The following is a 21,755-nucleotide window of genomic DNA, read 5'->3' as shown; positions in this document are numbered from 1 at the left end:
AGGAACTCAAAGTATAGCTTTGTTTCCCCCAAACTAATATCATCTGCTCAGAACTGAGCTCAGATAGCATCTGCTTCAGGGAAGCAATATTTTTAAAAAGTTATTCAGGGAAAAGATTGATCTGGGAGAGAGAAGGCGAATGACTAGTATGCAACATTATTAGGGTAATGTGATCATGCAACAGGCTCTTCACCCCTTTCCTGAACACTGGGAGCAAGTACAGTCAAAAAAAAGCAAGTAGCTGCCATCTCAAATGTTTGCACGATCAGAGGGGTGGTCGAGCATACGGACACACACCTACTGTTGGAAGCCCTAATTTAAGGCCCAGTCTACACTGGGGGGCAGAGGCAGTGGCAATCTAAATTATGCAACTTCAGCTATGCTGAAGTCGACATACTTAGATCAACTTACCATGGTGTCTTCACCGTGGTGAGTTGACTGCTGCCACTCCCCCGTTGACTCTGCCTGTGCCTCTTGCAGCGGTGGAGTACAGGAGTCGATGGGAGAGCGCTTGGGGATCGATTTACCGCGATAAATCGACCCTCGCTGGATCGATCGCTGCCTGCCGATCCAGCGGGTAATGTAGAGATACCCTCTGACAGGGTCAGGACACTGCTCAATCAAGACCACACTTTAAATCAATCACAAAAAAATAAAACCAGATTTCTCCTTTCTACAATAATTCATCCGATCAGCACAAATCAAGGATTCTCACGCCTAATCATTTCACACCTCCCCAGCCTGTAGTTTGTGTGAAACTGGAGGCTGACAATTCTAGCTATGCAGCCCTTTCAAACACGAACCATCTCCGTGCTGAGATGCAGCGCGAAGGTACAGTAGGTGCATCTGCCAGACTGTGTCCTCACTAAAGCACCAGCTGGGTTTCGGGTGGGCTGAGCAGGCACCAGCTGGCTCTGCCTGGCCTACACTCAATCACTTTACTCAGCCTCACAAGACACTGCCAGATGTGACCCTGTCCCTAAGAATTCCCTCTGGAACCTGCACCTTCCCCTGCCTTATAGTTCACCGTCATGCACATGACCCAACAGCTACAAAGCCCCAGAGCAATATGCCGGTGAGCTCCTGTTAGCACAACCCACATGACTCAGCGCTGCGATGAAGGGTCCTGATGCACTTCTCAGAGCACAGCATGAGCTCTGCTAGCCTGCTGCAACCAATCCAGGCCATAGCCAACCCTAACACAGTGAAGGGCGACTGGAACACATGCAGATGAGAGAGAACACAATTCCGTAGGACACCACACATTACCTGAAATGAAACACATCCGTAGCAATTCCTCATGTCTGCTTATTATATGACTTCACAGGCTATCCCCCAGGGACTGTTGCAAGCTCCAGCGGGCAGGGTTAAGGTTGTAGGACAAGGTAGGGCTACACTGCAGCTCTCTATTTCCTGGCTTTTAAGTGCATTCAATGGTTACGAGGCACCGCGAGTCATTCCTAACTGCGTTAACCAAGACTGGGTAGTGATTACAACCATTCAGGCTGCTGAACTATAGATGCCTTTGCCGCAGTACCCACAGCAGAGCCAAGATACTGTAATGGAGATTCCTGTCCCATGTCATGGTAATTGCAGCACAGCAACTCGTTCAAGCACTCGTAGCAGTACGATCTCAAAAGTGCTCTGGGATCTTTTGGAATGAAAAGTGCTGTATAAATATCAGCTGCTCATTCGAATTGGCAGCAGCCTCACCTCTGGGCAGATTCCAGCCAAGCATTAGGCAGCGTTTGCCTCCCTCAAGGAGTAAGCAATGTCTTGGATTTCTCCCTCCCCCGTGACTAGCAGGGGAGATGTCCTGGAGTGGTTAACTTTACTGAGCTTGATGGCAAAAGAAAGACACTGCAGGCAAGCAGCCAGCAAACCGAGAGAAGAGGTGAAATAAAATGAGTTGTGAAAACCTGCCCCACTCCCTCATCCAAAGTAACGCTCTCACATTAACCAGAGGATGCTGAAGCTACAAATACAAATACACATGGCTTGACAGATGGCAAACTGAGCACTATCATCTGCAACTACTCAACTAACAAGTGAACTGACACAGATGGCTACCATCCACGCCTCATCTCCCCACCTGCTCACCATCCTAACAGCCTGAGAGAAAAACTGTCCCACCACCTCAATAACTGTTGGTGTATCAACACTCCCAGCACAGATCCCAACATGCAACACACCTGTCCATGGTGAACCTGGGGCTGCTGAGACAGCTTAGCTCCCACTCCAGCTGTTTCCCTAATTATATTAAACACGCAGAATTCAGCTGCAGCTGCTCAGGCTGATTCCAAAAAGACTTTCCTTTTAATTAAAAATTTGCTATTAAAAAGCATTAAAGTGTGTAATACAAATAATCCTCTGGAAGTTATCTGTTCCAGCAGTTAATGACAGGCTTCGTTAGAGCGGTAACTAACAGGAGCAGGATGGTTAGCTCCTGCTGCTGCTAAGCAGTCCCCTAGGATGATGGGATCTCCCCTCTGCCCCTCCTGGCTCTGACAGAGAGGTTACAGAATGCACGCTGTATACGTGACAGCTGGTTGCATACTCCCAAGCCCCAAACATTTCACACTGACTGAATTTTTAAAGCCCCAGAGAAAAGCAATGCATTCTCCTCTCAACCCAGTTCCCTTCAGACAGGACCAAGCCTCTGCAGATGCAGCCAAAGGATCTCCACTGAAAGAGCAAAATGAGATGGGCTAGGCTAGTATGAAAAACTACAAGGAAGATTTCACCATGTACTTCTTGTAATTCTTATGGCCAGAGAAATGCGTAACAACTCCAGCCCTGGAAAGTGAGGGCAAGTTAATACTATCCCTGCCATGAAGGGACTCTGGCAAGAGAACATTCTACAGAGAATAGAATCCTGTTTTCTAGGACACTCCGTTGAACCGCAATTTTCTCCCTGTTAAATATCTGTTCTCTTGTTACGTTTAAATGTGCCTGTGAAAGGGAAACGTACTTCACTGAATAGAAGTTATATTTGTGACATTTCAGTTTTAGTTAGCTTTTATTTCCTCTTTTAGTCTTTATTTCGCAACTTCTGCCTTGACAGACTAGAGCCCAACATCTCCCACCTAAACCCTGCTCAAACCCAGGGAACCAGCCAAATGAGTCTACATTAGCTGGGACAGTAGCAAATGTTCTGGTTAAACTGCACGCATTCCTTTTCATGAGAATTAGCAACAGTTCCCAATTATCCATGTACCAGCTAAACACTGTACCTTGCAATTTTCAGAGAGCATGCGAGAGTGTGAGTGTATGTATTTAAAAAAGCTGGACACACACAAGTTCACGGGGCCGGATGCAATGCATCTGAGGGTGCTGAGGGAGTTGGCTGATGTAATTGCAGAGTCGCTCATGATGATTGGGTGAGGTACCAGACAATTGGAAAAAGGCTAATGTAGAGCCCATCTTTAAAAAAGGGAAGAAGAATCCGGAGAACTACAGACTGGTCAGCCTCACCTCAGTCCCCGGAAAAATCATGGAGCAGGTCCTCAAAGAATCCATTTTGAAGCTCTTGAAGGAGAGGAAGGTGATCAGGAACAGTCAACATGGATTCACAAAGAGAAAGCCATGCATGACCAAACTGATTGCTTTCTATGATGAGATGATAGGCTCTGCGGATATGGGGAAAGCGTTGGATGTCATATACCTTGACTTTAGCAAAGCTTTTGATATGGTCTCCTACAGCATTCTTGCAGCAAGTTAAAGTAGTATGGGTTGGATGAATGGACTATAAGGTGGATAGAAAGCTGGCTAGATCATCAGGCTCAACAGGTAGTAATCAATGGCTCGATGTCTAACTGGCAGCCGGTATCAAGTAGAGTGCCCCAGAAGTATGTCCTGGGGCTGGTTTTGTTCAATATCTTCATTAATTGTCTAGATGATGGGATGGATTGCACCCTCTGCAAGTTTGTGGATGACACTAAGGTATGTCCATAGTTGTTACTTAACTATAATTCTCTGAATATAGAACACAGCAGGGGGAGGGATAGCTCAGTGGTTTGAGCATTAGTCTGCTAAACCCAGGGTTGTGAGTTCAATCCTTGAAGGGGCCATTTGGGGATTTAGTTGGGGATTGGTCCTGCTTTGAGCAGGGGGTTGGACTAGATGATCTCCTGAGGTTCCTAATAATCTATGATTCTATGGGGGGAGAGGAAGATATGCTACAGGGTAGGGATAGACAAATTGGAGGATTGGGCCAAATAAATAAAACAAACGGCATTTTGTCCTTGTTGAACCTCATCAGAGTCCTACACTTAGGACGGAAGAATCCCATTAACTGCTACAGTTTAGGGACCGAATGGCTAAGCGGCAGTTCTGCAGAAAACGACCTGAGGATTACAGTGGACGAGAAGCTGGATGTGAGTCAACAGCATGCCCTTGTTGCCAAGAAGGCTAACGGCATACTGGGCTGCATTAGTAGGAGCACTGCCAGCAGATCAAGAGACGTGATTATTCGGCATTGGTGAGGCCACATATGGAATATTGCATCCAGTTTTGGGCCCCCCCACTACAGAAAGGATGTGGACAAATTGGAGAGAGTCCAGCAGAGGGGAACAAAAATGATTAGGGGGCTGGGGCACATGACTTACGAGGAGAGGCTGAGGGAACTGGGCTTATTTAATCTGCAGAAGAGAAGAGTGAGGAGGGATTTGATAGCAGCCTTCAACTACCTGAAGTGGAGTTCCAAAGAGGATGGAGCTTGGCTGCTCTCAGTGGTGGCAGATGACAGGAGAAGGAGCAATGGTCTCAAGTTGCAGTGGGGGACATCTAGGTTGGATATTAGGAAAAACTATTTCACTAGGAGGGTGGTGAAGCACTGGAACAGGTTACTTAAGGAGGTGGTGTAATCTCCATCCTTAGAAGTTTTTAAGGCCCAGCTTGACAAAGCCCTGGCTCGAATGATTTAGTTGATGTTGGTCCTGCTTTGAGCAGGGCATTGGATTAGATGACCTCCTGAGGTCTCTTCCAACCCTAATCTTCTATGATTCTATGAACTAGCACAAAGCTGGAGCTGTGCACAGACACATCAACCGACAGGAACTAAGAGAGCCACTGTGCAGCCCTCAAGATGAGGCAGTAATGGAGAAATATATAGTTCCCAAGATGAAAGAACAAAACTGGCGGGGAAAGGGATGAAGAACGAATGAACGAACGAAAGAATCCAAGTCAGGAACATGAAGGAATGGATTGGCCAATTCTCAGCACACCCCCCAACCCCACTGCAGTGCACACAGATAAGCATCAGCACCCTGTGCAACTGGAGAAAGGGAAACCTACAGCTCAGCTGGCACAAACTTAAGGGAGGGAAAAGCTCTACTGCTGAGGTGGTGTTTGGCATTTTCGGGGGGAGGGGTGGGAGGAGTAGGGGAAAATGAAGATAAGGAGACGTGGCTGTTGTCATCCTACAAGCACTCCCAGGAACCATAGCAACCCACTCAACAGCCTGAGCCTGTTCCAAGGCAGAGCCATTCAAACTGAGAGCTGGGAAAGCAGAGAACTGCGTCTCCTGCTACAAGGACTTAACACAGGCCGTCCCCCCTCCTCCACACCAACAGGTTCACACGGGAACAAGGAACACGTCCAGCACCCCCACCTCCCCCAGGCAGAAGCAGTCACATGGCAGAGATGCATTTAAACACAGAGGGCCAAATTCTTCCATGGTGTCATACCAAATAAGTCAACTGAGCTCTGCTAAAGGTGAATTTGGCTGAGCTGCTGGAAAGTACCCATAGCCAGCATTTTAACTATTCTCTGCACACATATCTTCTGTAACCCAATTTCTGAGGCAGCCTAGACCTCTGCAGTCCACAACAACTGAACTTGCTGCTTACGGCAAACAATGTCCAGAGTTTCTTCTTGCTAGAATGGGGACAGTTGGAGTTATTTTGTTAAAAAAAGGTAGTGGGAAAACATTTCAGAGCACATAATCAATGAAGATCTGGTTAACAAGGAATGTGTTTCTCAAGATAAGAAGGCCTGAAGTTCTGAATCAAACCATTAGCCCTTCAAGTCTGGTCTCCTGCCTCCACAGGTAATCAGTGCCTAACCTTTCATAAGCAGGTGAAACTACCGTACAACATCCCCAGCTAACTGTGCAGTGCTGTATACATAAGAAAAATTTACTTCCTGGTCCCTTCAGCAATCCTCACATTTGATCACCATAATCTCAGCACGCAGAAACTACAACTATTATTTACACAGACACCAACATATGATTCCCTGGGGAATGGACTTCTAAAGTGGTACGTCAGGTGATAAAGGAATATCAAACAGAGCAGGATCAGAGAAAAATTAAGTTTATCCACAACTGATTTCTCTAGATCTTTCCCCAAATCTTAAAAACAGAAGTGCCCAAGATGGAGAAGAACATAGGGAGACAGCAACAAGATGCAAAAGTTACATTTGGAAAAATAATCAGGAGCACGGATATTTGAAGGGAAGGAGAAACCGAGACAGCACTAGTTCTGAAAGGGACCTAGGACAGCAGTTTGAAGGAGTTTGGAAGAGCAAAGTAAGCCTGGGACAGTACTGAAGTGTACAGAGGCAAAGAGCCCATGTCATGCAACAGGGAGCCCATTTGGTGGGGCCACATCAGAATTATTTGTATTACCACCAGCTCCTTAGGCAATCAGTTCTGGATTCCACAATCAGCAAAAAGAGCACGACAGAACAGAAGAAGACAGAAAATAACCAGAGTGATCAGGGCTCACTTAGTAGCAAAGATTTTAAAAGCTACATTTGTATATTTTGACTAAGCACTGTCAAAGGAGGGGAGGACATGATAGAAGTCTATAAATAGTCAAGGAGTGGATACATCAGATTCTAGGAGCCCTTGATTTCTGGGGTAGCGCTTTCAAAAAATTTCCCACCGTTGTAACTTTAAGGAGTCCTAGTGCAAGCAAGGCCACATTTAGCATCAGACAGTTGAAACCTGCCCTGAGCAACACAAAAGATTCTGGTGATCACCTGTAGCCTTGTCTGCACTCAGGACCCCAACACTACATCTCATACACTAGGGCAGGAGTAGGCAACCTATGGCACACATCCCAAAAGTGGCACGTGAGCTGATTTGCAGTGGCACTCACACTGCCCGGGCCCTGGCAGCTCTGCATTTTAATTTAAGTGAAGCTTCTTGAACATTTTAAAAATCTTATTTACTTTATATACAAGAATAGTTTAGTTATATATTATAGACTTATAGAAAAAGACCTTCTAAAAACATTAAAATGTATTACTAGCACACAAAACCTTAAATTAGAGTGAATAAATGAAGACTCGGCACACCACTTCTGAAAGGCTGCCGACCCCTGCACTAGGGCCTCCTGACCTCAGAGAGCTGCACTGCTGTTAGCAAGGGTAGAAAATGGCTGAAATCTCTTCTCCCTAGAACAGAGTATGGACAGTATCTCAATTAGCGGGCTCTGTTAGGCTATGTCTACACTACGGACTTTACTGCAGCTGCGCCACTGTAAGGTCTCCTGGGTAGCCGCTCTATGCCGATGGGAGAGAGAGCTCTCTCGTCAGCAAAATTAAAGCATCCCAATGAGCGGCGGCAGCTATTCACACCGGTGCTTTTGTCGGTGAAACTTAAGTTGGTCTAGGGGGAGGGGGAGGATGTTTTTCCACACTTCTGACCAACAAAAGTTTTGCCGATAAAAATGCTAGTGTAGTTGTGAAGTTAGTCCAGGTGTTCATTCTAAGGCCATGGCTACACTGGCGCTTTACAGCGCTGCAACTTTCTCGCTCAGGGTTATGAAAAAAACACCCCCCTGAGCGCTGCAAAATACAGTGCTGTAAAGCATCAGTGTAAACAGTGCTGCAGCGCTGGGAGCACAGCTCTCAGCGCTGCAAGCTAAACCCAATGAGGATGTGGAGTACGTGCAGCGCTGGGAGAGCTCTCTCCCAGCGCTGGCGCTGCGACCATACTCACACTTCCAAGCGCTCCCGCGGCAACGCTTTGAAGTTTCAAGTGTAGCCATACCCTAAGGCTACATCTGGTTTGACAGCTGAGCTACATGTTAAACAAGCAGGGTTTTTGTTTGTTTGTTTTTAAAAAGGTACATTTTATCTAGGCAGTCTCACGATATTCAGTGATGAGAAGGGAGCAGAGCCTAAATATCCCTCCTGAAGAGACTGGCTAGAACTCCAGCGAGGGAGGCTTGATTCTGCAACTCACCGCAGGAGAAAGTATCTGGTTGTCCCTCCCATTATGTTAAAAAACTTGTCTCTGGTTTTCAAAGATGTGAAAGGGCCTTGCGAGCCTTTGATGCAGATATAGCTCTGCAAAGCTGTCCAGAGCTGTCTGAATGGCATATCAGACAGAGAAAGAAGAAATCTGACATCCCCTATGGAGGCAAGGCTCTCACTGATCTCTGTGGGAGTTTTCACGGGACCAGGCCCTCTCCTGTGTATTTCCTTGCCCTCATTACGAGTCAATCAGATTTGCTTTCCCTTTGAAACAAAGGATGAAGGTGGATTGGTCACCAATTAATCCTGATCCCATTTGACTGCACTTAACTGCCGCTCCTGGCCAGCACAGAGCAATGGGTTATGCGGATGAAGTGGGAATTTGAGTTTGCAAAGGAACTCCAGAATACTACAGACAAAGCATTTAGCCCCTCTGATGTATAAAGCAGTGTGGATAGACTTCAGAGAGTCTCCCTGCCCCAGCAAGGCCATAACCATCAGAAACTGAAGGGCTGGGGAAGGAAATCCCAGAGGACATCGCTCCTTCCCCAATGAAAACAGCTAGGAATGAAATGGATGGTAACAAAAAGCCAGACACATTTGGATGGCAGCCAGTTGACAGCGCTCGATACACTGCATTAAAGCAATTTGCCTTTGGAAAGCAAGACTTTCTAGAAGTTGCCTCAACATCAGTCTCTTCCCTCTAGAGGCTCACAGTGTCTCTGGACTGAAGAATAACTGGACTGAAAACTCAGCCCCTCAAAGTAGTATACTGCTGAGGTTACCTCAGCCCCAGTGTGTAGCCCCAGACACAGCAAGAAAACTGCCAATTACACAGCAGTAATCCATAATGAGTGCTGAGATTTGGTGGTGGCATTTTCAGAGAAATGATGGGTGGACACAGCACAAAGAGTTAGAGCAGGAGTCCCCAATGCGGTGCCCTAAATGCACCCACGTCCTGGCCAGCGGTCGAGCATCTGCCGAAAAGCTGCTGAATTTCTGCGGTGTTTCGGTGGCGACGCCTCTTGATGACATTGCTAGTCGGCGGCCCGCCGGACAAAAAGGTTGGGGACCACTGAGTTAGAGCAAGGGAAATATAATAGAAATAGACACACCATCTGCACGCCCCACAATTGTTTTATACTCAAAATAACCTTTATTTTAGCCATTTTTGGTACATGATTGACATATGCTGTGGTCATGGCTTTGCACTCTGGAGTTACCACACCAGAGCTGGCCTTTTCAGACCTAACAGATCACTTGCAAAGCCATGTGTTGCATGCCCCAAATAATCAGGAGAAAAGGGACAGAAAACACACATCCAACTTTAAAATGTTCACTCTGTAATAGCCTGCTTCAGCTCACTGCAGTATCACAGTACTTCTCAGAATGGTGTTTCCAAACAAAAAGACTATGACTTAACCCACTTCCTTATATGCAGCCTCCAATCTGGGGAACTGTTTGGTGGTGGTGCAATGTCACCAACATAGTGCATATTGGGGAGTGCAACAAGCAGAAACCTTTAGGCCCAGGGCAGGTCTGAATGTCCTGGATTTAAAGCTGATGGTGTATTGAACGTACCCTGTCCCTAGTTACTTGGGGTCTTCAAATTAATTCTACAACTGCTAGTTGCCTTTAAAAAAATTTTTTTTTCAAGTTCTTTTTAGGACAAAAAATCCTCTTGCCAAAAGACTGTTGGCCACTGGCCATAAGCGTCTTCCCACATGCGTGGTGAAGCTCATACCAGGCAGGGTCGGCTTTATGACCTGCAGGGCCCAACTAGAATACTCGGCGGCAGGACGTCCACTCCAGGTTTTCCACAGCACCGAAGGACCCCCCGCCACCGAAGATCCCCGGAGCGGACCCCCCGCTGCCAAAATGTCGCCGAAGACCCCTGGAGTGGGGCCCCCTTAGGCTCGGGGCCCTCTTCGGAGAGCGGCCTGATCCAGAGAATCGGGTGAATTGGCTTAAAGCCGGCCCTGATACCAGGTAATTGATTACAAGACTGGGACACACCCAGTACCAGCTGAAGTTCCTCACACATTGATCCAACTGCAGAGAGAAACTAACTAGGTTTTTGTGATCCTGGTCAGTTTCCATATGCAGCAAGCTCTGCTTGTAGAGTATTTCTGTCCTTGAGTGCAGCCTTACAATCTGCTGAAAGCCTGACAAGAGATTAGGATGACCAGATGTCCTGATTTTATAGGTACAATCCCGATTTTTGGGTCTTTTTCTTATATAGGCTCCTATTACCCCCCAACCCTTGTCCTGATTTTTCACATTTGCTGTCTGGTCACCCTAGAAGAGATGTATAGATTAATTTAAAGAAGGAGAGAGGAAAAGGAAGAAAAATTCACACCAGGAGAAAAATATTGAGACAACCTTGATGGCCATTTCTCCTACATGAGTCTCAGTGCAAAAATACTGTGGGTAACCAAAAGTTTGGACATTAGCTACCAAAATGAGTCACTGCAGCTTTTTACATTACCATGCAAGAGAGCCATAGACCAGCTTATTCACAGAAGCTAATCACTTTAAAAAAGTGGGATGGGAAGACAGGATCATGTTTTAAAGCCTCCCGGTGAAAGTCCTCCTGCACTCCAAGATATTTCCTCAGGCTGGTGGCATTCTAGAAACATGCACCGCTGGGCTCAGGCACATACGGTCCCATGCATGCTGCAAGTATTAACTGTGAGTGGGTGCCCTGACTCAGCTGCTTTTGTACTAAGAGGGCCCTGCTGAGTTTGGTACCACTAACCTGGCTCTGTTGCTGAGCTTCTGGTCCATTCGTTTCCTGATGGGTTTGCCCTGATAGTATGGAAGCTCAGGGTTTACCTGTGATGCAGCTCTAAATAAAGCTTATTCAAACTTGTCACTAGTGACATGTATCACATTTTGGACTCCTCCGTTTTCTGTCTATTTGAGGCTCCCTCTCTCTCTCTCACCTATTGCCCATGGCCAGAGCCACAGTCAGCAGAGCTGGAGCAGCCTCTGTCTGAAACCTGCTGGCAGTGCATTTTGGATGAGGGGCCCTGAATAATGGAATTCACTCACCACCTCCCTCGGTCTGAAACAGCCTATACCTGTTGGCCTTCAGAACACACTGCAAGGGCCACTTCCTTTCCCTGGCCTTTAGGGAGGGAGTGGGGACATGTGCCGTGAAGGAAAGAAGCTGCACTTAGTGATGGGGGCCTTCCTCCTCCTCCTGCCTTTTGGGAAACCTGCTGCCTTTTATTTCTGTATTCTCAGATAATGCCATGGGCACCCAGAGCTTTGGACAAGCACTTTTTAAAGTGATCATATAAATCTAAATTAAGACATAAATCTCCATCTCCCAGCAAGGGCCATCCTGTCGTCTCTGTTAGCAGTCTCAGCGCAGAGGCCATGCAGACTGAACTACGACCAGAGCTGCTCCATCCAGGTCAGGATGCAAGCACCTTGGTGCAGCAGCCTGGAGGAGACTTGTGCAGCTGCTTCCCAGGCAGACCCTGTTCTGAGGCTATTGGGGTTAGTCATTGGCGCTGTCAAACCTGGCACCATGGCTCCAATTCACTTTTTATAAATATTGGGGGGGGATGGGGGGCACACCACCACCACCATGGATACTTGTGTGAAAGAAAACCCATGTCATCCCCTAGGGCAGCTGTGACAAAGGTAAGCCTTCCCTACGGCTCACGGCACTATGGCTCTATGGGAGCGATATTAGAGCCTGCCACTTGCTCGAAGGTGTTACTCCGCATTCTGCCCCAGAGATGTGCAACCACCTCAGATTTGTTCCGAGGTAGGCTCCAACACCTCTTTAGATCACAATAAAATACATTAATAACAGTAATGAATAGGGTTCAAAGTTTTTGCTCAAGGCAGTTTCTAGCAAACAATGGCAAATTTCACTGGAGCAGGACTGATGGGCAAACTTCCATGGAGTTTCAGAAGGCAAAACAATCCCGCTCCTGTTTCTGCAGTTTAGTAAATAAGTTTTTTTTGTTAGAAGTTGAGTTATTTTTTTCTCCTCCTTGAATCACAAGTCAAAGCTATCCCAGTGACTCCATCACTTATTTTTAGCCAGACACTAAAGCCTTCAAAGCAGGCAATTCTCTCTCCATCTCCCCATTTCGCTGGGAGAAAGAAAATAAACCTGCATGCAGGATAACCATGGAAACCAACCGTGTGAGAGCCACACTCAGCAGAAGACAAAACATTTTCAAGAATGGAAACAAAGCATCAGCTCTTTTGTTTCTAGAGCTAGTGACCGCTGTGGTGAGAGAGCTGACAGCTTAGCCCACTGTACTTCAGACTTGAGGATCTTACTGAATGCAGCCTTTTCAGGGGTGTACAGAGGAAGCACCAAGAGGCAGAAGTGGGGTGAATACAGCTGCCCGCTCCAGGTGCAGAATGCCAAACAAAAAGGCTACAGAGCCGGATCTGGGACAGTTCTGTGCACAGCATGGAGCACCATGTGTGCACACCTAAGCCAGGAGGTTCAGGGTTCTATCTCCAGCGTCACAGAACGGACTGGGATGGCTCTGTATGCAGGGACTGCAGAAGGAAGGAAGGAATAACCGATGAGGCTTCACTGGCAAATAAGGCCAGAATTGGGCAGTGAGCATTCACCATCCAATTCCCAGGAACAGTCTAGCAAGCACTAGCCACACCCTCACGGAGGTACTTACCAATATTTGGATGTTTTAAAAGTCGGCAGATTCGGGCCTCACGTTCCAGTTTCTGGTGATCTGGAAAGAGAGAGCGAGAAAGAGGGTGTAAGCTGGAAAACTGCAAACTAGACTCTTGCTTAGATCCGATGGGATAGAGAGACAGTGAATCAACGGGTCAGCAGAAGGCTAAGTGAGACTAGAAATGCTGGAATGCAGCAGTCTCCCAGGAACTCACCACTGTCATGGGGCGAGGCTGCACGGGGCAAAGCATCTGCACATAGTGAAGGCTGTGGATGACATCCTCCCCCCCCCCCCGCCATGGTCATTGCTGAGTTGGGTTTCCCAACTTGCCTTTAAAGCAAGTAATGCGGGGTGGAACGCTTTGGGCTCTAGTCTCTGCCACAGATGTGAAATACCAATTTGAGTTCAATGGCTTCTGAGACTGGCCCTCTTTTCAAGAAGGAGCTTGTGAGTAGATACCTGGGAACTCTCATGTGAAATGAGTTCTGCCAGGTCTCAGTGCAAAAGGAACAATCACCTCAGCCACCTTCCAGAAGAGACAATAAGATAAACTGAGTCACAGCAATGCACAGCCATCACGTGGGCTGGAGGAGCAGAGGGGGGAGCACTGCCAGTTGCATTCAGTGCCCGTGCATGGGCTCTGTGGTGGAATGCTGATCAAGCACTCAAGAAGTGCTTGCTAAGTGCTAAGCTCATTTTATTGCAACAGACAGGCAATGTCAGTCCAAGCAGGGCGGTCATCTGGATTAAAAGAGAAAATATCAAGGCGAGGGGAAAAGGCTTCTCCACCCCTAAAATTTAATACATGTGGAAGCAGGAAGGGAGCTGCAGGGGCTCTTCCCATGTTACCCAGGGAACAGAGGGTTTTTCCAGTAACTGAGGAGCCAAGAGGAAGGAGATGTATCATTAAATTGACTGAGCCTTGGATCTCCCCAGCCTCATCTTCCCCTTGCTCATCACCGCCCGGAGGGAACAACACTCATCTGAGGGTGTGAGGGGAGAGCAAAGGCTTCACAGAGAGGACACAAAAGAGCCAGATTTGGAAAGGAACTTTAACAGCTGCTAAACTCCAGCTCTCCCAGGGATGCAGACTCCCAGAAACAGAGAAATCAGCGTTGTTCCTCTTCCCTGCCCACCAACACATGGGGAAGGCAGAGGAAACTGGAACTGACCCCGTCTCCCCCTCCTACACTTCTTCCTTTCTGCGTCTCCATCAGGCTGAGCTGAAAACGTGTGTCCTCCCTGGCCCTCTCTCTGGCAAGCAAACCTTCTCCCCGGCATAACACTGCAGCATGAGCGGCAGGTGCCTGGCTGGCTAGATTACACAGTGTGGTCAGTGGCAGGAATGAAACATGCTTTAATTGACAGGCTCCTCACCAGGCTTCACCACCCTGCTTCTTGCCCCTGAAAGCCTCAGGTAACAACACAGCTGCAACACAGGGAGAGCAAGGCAAGGCTCCACACACAATAGCTCCCTCTTGGGCAGCTCAGGACCTGCAGGATTTTTGTCTTAGCTTTCCCATTGCTCCAGTGTAGCAAACAGCCTGATTTTATGGATTGAGAGATGCTCACATCCTCATCTGCGGCTGTTGGGGACTGAGGGGGGATCTTTTTCTTATACTTCCCTCCTTCCTAGTCCTAGCAGTTATGATGTTTTCACTGTTCCGTTCCAGAATCACCCCCAAAATAAGGAGCAGAAAGCAGGAATGCCTGGAGGGGCCCTGTAATGATAAAGGAGTGGCTTGGTTTCTGCCTGTATCAGTATCCCTCCCAGCAAAAGTTGTGCAAAGCAGCTGCAAGGTAACCTGCTGCTTCCAGACTGCACTGAAAGCTCTTCCCTTGGAAGGCTGAGGTTAGCTATGTGAAACCGTGATGGCTGGGTGGAGTGTAGACACAGTTGTACCCCCACTTCAATGGGTGGGAAGTCAGGAGAAGACAGAAGATAAAAATATTGATGCAAGGCCCTCTGAAAAGAGACTCCCAAGTTCTGTGCAACTCTATCCAGAATGTCTTGCACCAGTACACAGTATCACAGTCTGATTGCAGCTGTAAAAGAAGGAACTGAACGCAGAATATTTCCAGAGGGCAACAGGGCCCAAATGGCCAGAGACTGTACTAGCCTAAAGCCATGGCCACAAGCAGCAAAGGGATCTGAGACAGACTGCTGCCTCCCCTGGGGATGAGATGGAGGCTGTGACACACCAAAGGCAGAACATTCCTGATCTGCAGGCTCTCTCCAGAAAAGGCCACCCTCCCATTGCGCCTGCTGGGTGCCTGGTGCCATTCAAACCATAAGTGAGTAGAGCATCAGGCACCCTTTCCTATCAGTCTCATCTCAGTGGTCAGAGATTAAGATAAACTCTTCCCCCTCCCACCCAGGGCCTCCCAATTCCACATGGCAGCACCTACAGATCAGGGGGCCCTGCTGCCCACACTGATCATGCTGCCCTCGTGAACAAGTGACGCCTGTAGAGAACCTGTTGCAAAGTGTAAGGACACAGGGAAGCCAAAGGCCAAACAGCTGAGCAAATGAGAAGGGAGAGAGAGGTAGGAGTGCATCACGTGCTACTCAGCTGCTGGGCCCTGACAGCCAGCTTACAGCGTCACAGCCTCAACAGATATGACATAACCACTGAAACACCAGAGGGGACCTAACTCAAGCGCAATTACTCCCCTGAAACCTTACACTGTCACTGCAGGGAGCAGGAGCAGGGGACCAGGCTACTGACTGTGTCCCCACCCGCACCAGAGCTTGTGACACGGGGCCATGGCCTGACACTCCTATCTCCCAGCACACACAAGGGCTGGCCCCAGACCAGGGAAGGAGGAGGAGAGCACTCCAGTCACAAGGTACAGCAAACTATTTCTGGTCCGAGGAAAGCGTTCCACAATGCTCTGTCTCCAGGGTAACCAAACAGCCCAACTCCAGCACAGCTCTGAGAGGGAAGGCACCTCCTGGCCGTGTGCAGCTGCTCCAGCCCCCAACAGCAAGAGCCTTGTTCAGCCTGCGGGACAGCAAGCAAACACAGAAAGGTTGACTCATATGGGCTCTGGGGGATCCTGAATCTGATTCCAGGTGGCAACAGAGAGCCCTTCAACTCCAGACTCAAGAAGGGCCCCACCAGACAAGATGGCCCTTTTAAACCCCTCTTCCTTGCCGCACACATTACACTCAATCTCTGACCAGAGATCAGAGGTGAAGAGGCCTGTTGGTCCCATCTAGTCTAACAGCATACCCTGTAATACAGCGTGGCTTCCTATTGAATCTTTTCCTAATGCTCTTTCTAATCTTATTGGCCTGTTTATTGTGGTCACAAATAAAGGAAGATTACATAAAACCAAGAAAGTAAGAAAAAAGGTAGTCACAGGGATCAGCATCAGGCACAAGGTACTAAACAAATAGTGCATTCATGGAATCCTCAGAAGCCAAGGAGAGACGTTTGTAAGATTTGCTGATTGCTAAACTAGCTCGCAGCTTCAGCAGGAGTGACAAAAGGCAGCCATGTGTTCAAATATCTGTCTTACCAATAGTTCAGAAGGTCAGCCATTTTCCCATGGATCAAACTTCAAAGATTTTCACACACCATCTGTCAAGCAAGGAAATATTCCTTCCTTCATAGCCCCCAAATCTCCAGCAATTGTAACTCTGCAGCTAATAAATAAAACAACACATCCTGACCTGGGTTTGAGGAATTCATATTCTACAGCCAGTAGGGACCATTACAATCATCTGGTTTGCCCTCCATAACTTCTGAGCTGAGCTACCGCACATCTTTTAGAAGAGATCCAGTCACAATGTAAAGGACTTCAAATGATGGAGAATCCACCACAGCCATAGCTAGGTTGTTACAAATATTAATTATCCTCATTGATAAAAATTTGCCCTTAATATCTAATACCTCACAAAGCTAAGGTACAGTATCCTCTACAATATCTTTCTAAGTCAGCTGCAATGTTTTCCAGCCATAAACCAAAATCTTTTGATTTTTGAACTTCTTCACAATTTATGAAGCAGAGAGCACAACTTTATACAATCACCGACGAAAAAGCCCATTCTAAATAGATTGCTTGTGGTGAAGTAGAAATGATACAAAACTCGGTGTTGAGTAATATTATGATTAACACAAACCGACCTGAAAACTGAAGGGCAAAACGTATTTATACTTGATGTGCACATTAGGACAGTGAATACTGAGATCCCTTTGCCAGGTTGCCTTTAAGCAAGTACAGTTATTGGATTTTTGTTCAGCAATCAGGAAGCTGTACATTTTAGATAACACTACTTCTCTTGGCATTACTATTCTGAAAGAGCAACTCCAAGCTAACAAAAAGCCTCATTACTACTCTTACTCTGCAAAACATTGCTTAATAAACAGATAGTTAACTAAGTGGATGTTTTAAAAAATTGTTTTAAAAAGACAACGTATTTAAATTTTAAAATTATTAATGCAAATACAAAATCTGTATTTGCCCTTCAGTTTTCAGGTGCTATCTAGAATGGGCTTTTCCATGAGTGATTGTGGAAATTCAGACCCTCTGCTTCATAGACTTTACACATACATGTAGTCTCACTCAACTGAATGGGACTACTCGCAAGTGTCAAGTTAAAACAAACACTTGTTGCAAGACCAGGGTGTAAGGAAAGTGATTGTACACTACAACATATGGACCATCTTATAGAAACTGCTAACTAAGCCGGGGAAAAACAAACACCAACACATGTGCATATACACACAGGAAGCACTGTGTATGGAAGACAAAAGGAGAGTGTGCAGTGTAAACGTGTACATTTTCCTAAATACTGTTCTGAACTCAGATCCCCCAAAGATTTAGTGAGTACCATGCAATCCCGGGCGTAAAACTCAACAGATTGAGACCATTTTCACTCCTAGCTCTTCAACAGTTTGGTCTCTGACTTCGCAAAAAGTCTCACCTAGGGATTTATTTTAAAATGGTTATTCTTTTGGGGGCTTATTCTCTGGAAGCCCTCGCTCAAATGACTCCAAATTTGGGTCACTGCCTAGCCTTCACCCTCTTAAAGCATACCAAATTTAAAAGAAATCCAACTACGCAAACGAAGCATGTCAATATTCGAAAAATTAGAAAGGTCAACCTTTGAACAGGTGTCATGATGTAACCTTAACTACAGTGACACTCCTGTACCACTATCACGTGCATTTCCCCAGTCCCAGTCGTTTGAAATGTTCAGAAGACTGAGAACTTCTATCTAGCTTCACAGTCCCCTTGCATTACATACAAGTAATATGTAAATATTACAGATGAGGAAACTGAGGTACAACAGGTTTGTCCAACGACATAGCTAGGAACAGAGACCAGGAGTCCCACCTCCCTGCTCCAGCCACTAGCTCAAAATGCCTCCCATGAGAATTATAATTAGGAAGCTTTTTCTTGCAGGGCCATCAGAGCCTGGAGGAGAATGCTTTCAGACAGACACACAGTACACAGGACATCTGCAAGCCACAGCAGTCTAGAGCTGTCAACCTGGAATGTTTACATAACACAGACAAAAATATATGATGAAAAAGGTCATTGTGCCTAATCAGCTTGTGGGGATGGCGGTGGGAAGGGGGGAGAAGGGGAGAGACAGAGAAGGAAAGGGAAAACCATCTCTGTTGTGTTTCCTTCTGACTCCAAAAGGCAGACCTGAATGATTTGGAAGCCTGCAATAAACCTAAAAAGGAGATGAGGCGGAGATTCGAGAACTTGAGAGGAGGGCGTAGAGAACATTGGAAGAGATTATTAGTTGTCAGGTGCATTACAGCAGCATGACATTCCTGCTATGCATATGCTGCATAATATCAACTCCCCCTCCCAACAGCCTCATCTGTAGCTGTGGATGCTCTGACCGCCTCTTACTCCCAGGAGACGCAAAGAGGGTCTTCATTACAGCTTTAGGCAGCTGTAACCAAAAACACTACTTTCCAGCCAAAGTCTTTCCAACAGCCCCCAAGGGGATATATATACATTCTGACCCAGGAGATTTCAAGAGTATGTGCACATTTCTCATCCCATCCCCACACACCTGTCCAAGAGCTCTCTCAATTGAAAGTCCTAGGAAAAGCACAAACAAAAACCACACCAGCTTATGAGGATTCCCATCCTTGACAAACACAAGCAGAGGGCGACATTTAAAGCTAAGCCATTAGATGACTTTCAGGCCATGAGAATAAAAATTAAGACAATAGAAAGAGTAAGAGATTTTGCAGAGCAATCATAAAAAAAACACAACATACACCTGCAAGAAGATGGCAAACAGGAACCAAGGCAGGAGATTCTAGGGACAAACAGGAAGCCTACTGCTGTCAGAACACACATGCAGTATTACAATAAAGAAAAAACATTGTTCACTGACGGAGGAATTGTGTTTCTCTCAGATTAGGAGCCAAACCATAAAGATCCATTCTCTCGTGTGAACTTTCTACCAGGCAGGTAACCCAAACCTTTCAAAATCAAAGCAACAACATCTAAGAGCCAAGGTCTTTTTCTAGTGTTCAGCTCAGGACCATCTTAAAACTTATTTCCCACCTCTTGCTAGTTGCAAGTTTGTCAGTAAGTGGGTTCCTTTCATGTTAGGGAGACAGGGAGGAGATGAGAGTTAAAAGTTCCAAAGAGTCCAGAGTGAATCTGGGGTCCAGTAACCTCAAGAAATGGAATCAGGATTTATACCCAGCAGAAGTGTATGGGGGAAGATGTGTCTGCTCCCACACCTTCTCCAGAAAGTAGCAAACACCATTCTAAAACAACTGAATTGCAGAGAGAGTGAGTGACCACTGAAAAAACACCTTGTAGCGACTGTAAAAGCAGCAAAGAATCCTGTGGCACCTTATAGACTAACAGACATTTTGAAGCATGAGCTTTCGTGGGTGAATACCCACTTCAAAAGTGGGTATTCACCCACGAAAGCTCATGCTCCAAAACGTCTGTTAGTCTATAACGTGCCACAGGATTCTTTGCTGCTTTTACAGATCCAGACTAACACGGCTACCCCTCTGATACTTGTAGCGACTGCCTCTAGATGCAAGTAAATCCAGTAAACAAATGGCACCTCTGCTCTTTTCTCTTCAAATTAGGAACCTCAGGCTCAAGAGAAGTTTGTTTTCCAGTAGATAGTTCCCATCGTATCAGGAACCTGCACTTACAAAGATGGCCATGGAAGGTGAGCTCTATGTGGAAGTCCCAGGAAGGCTAATACTCAAAAAAATGGGATGACTAAAAGTTAAGCATGTAAGAGTATATGCAGGCACCTACCACAGTCTCCTTTTCAGGCACTACGATAATACCCATAATTACAAGAACGGCTATAGGTGCTGGAAATGTTATCAGCTTTAACAGAGGTGCAGGTGCTCAGACCCTCAGGGGTGGCAGTAGACGGGCAGGCACATCAGAACAGCATCTTAGCCAAAAATCAAATGAAAAATGGTCCAAGTTAGTTTACATCTATTTTGTGAAGCTTCTGCATGTGAAGCGACATCCACTGCTCTAACTCCGTCCTTCTCTTAAAGTCCAAATACTCCCAAGGTAAGCTAGAAAGGGGCAGGATGAGACTGTCACTTACTCTGTCACACACTAAGGCCATGTCTACACTTACAAGCGTACAGCAGCACAGTTGTACCGATACAGCCGTAAGATTGCTTGTGTAGCTGTGTTAGGCCGATGTGAGAGAGCTCTCCTGTCGACATAACAAAACCAGCTCAATGAGTGACGGTAGCTACGTTGGCGGGAGAGCATCTTCCACCATCATAGTGCTGTGCACACAAGCACTTATGTGGGCAAAACGTATGTTGCTCAGGGGTATGAAAAGAACAAACAAACCCTGAGCGACATAAAAATTGCCAACATAAATGTGGTGTAGACATGGCCTAAGTGTTATAATTAAAAAACACATGCTGTGTATCTATCTGTGGAGGCAACCAAAGTCATCCAAAAGATTAAACAATCAAGGAAATCTTCCAACTCTGTTCTGTACCAGTGTCTCTCTCTTCCTGATACCAACTAGAGTACATAGTTGAGCTGACCAGTAATGCCACCTGCATATTGCCAGTCGTCCCGCATGAGACATATACATGTAATTGTGGTTGTTGTTGTTGAACGGTATCTTAATTTTAGATTACCTTTCTGAGAAAAAGAATGGGAGTAGCCCAGAAGAGGAAGCAAATTCCGGGCAATCATTTCATTTCAATTGCTGTCATTGTGCCAATCCAGGAGACAGTCAATTTGTGCCAGCTGCTAAGATAACTTCTGAGTTGTTTTAAGACGGGAATCAAATTAACATCAAATAGATTTTGCAGCAAGGGACTAATTTGCACCTTCAAGTCTTCTATGCTTTTCTTCATCCATTTATGCTTAAACTCCCACTCTCAGGAACCCTTAAACTTGCTGAGACCTAGTTCCATCACTCTGGACTTGAAACCAGAGACTTCCTAAAGTTCTCTGATTTCTTACATAATGTTGAGGATCAAAAGTATGCTCTTAGTTATTATTAATAAGTCAGCAGTAGCTGCAGATGCCACTTCTACTGACCAAACTCAGCTTCTTCGTCTCTCATGTAGTACTCTGATGGCACTGAGCAGCAAGTTTAAATGGACTCTGGACACCATAGGATTTCCCTCCACCTCTTATCAGACCACTCCCAGTGGCGTATCAATACTGCACACTGTATGGTTTTTTGAAGGGAAGGGGTTGCTGGCCTGGTCAAGAGCAAGGAGTGGTCATACTCTCCGCCACCCAAAGAGGGATTTGAAAGGCAGGAAGGTGAGAGTTAATTTCACTGTACCCTCTTCTACTGGCTACAACATGCACCAACAAAACCAGTATGGCACTAAAAAAGTTGCTTTTGCCACTCGTAAACAGCAGTTT

The 21,755-nt window shown here is 46.4% G+C and overlaps 1 protein-coding gene across 15 annotated transcripts in view; it reads right to left on the bottom strand.

Annotated features, from left to right (window-relative positions):
• The window catches only part of CAMK2G (calcium/calmodulin dependent protein kinase II gamma), a 163,689-nt gene that overhangs the window by 83,629 nt on the left and 58,305 nt on the right, over positions 1–21,755 (bottom strand). For all 15 annotated transcript variants that reach the window (XM_030569650.1, XM_030569651.1, XM_030569652.1 and 12 more), the window contains exon 3: positions 12,876–12,935. In XM_030569650.1, the coding sequence (XP_030425510.1) occupies positions 12,876–12,935 (60 nt within the window). The remainder of the gene's footprint in view (positions 1–12,875; positions 12,936–21,755) is intronic.

This window comes from Gopherus evgoodei, chromosome 7 (assembly GCF_007399415.2).
Source record: "Gopherus evgoodei ecotype Sinaloan lineage chromosome 7, rGopEvg1_v1.p, whole genome shotgun sequence".
Taxonomy (NCBI): Eukaryota; Metazoa; Chordata; order Testudines; family Testudinidae; genus Gopherus; species Gopherus evgoodei.
This window is presented reverse-complemented; position numbering and strand designations above follow the sequence as displayed.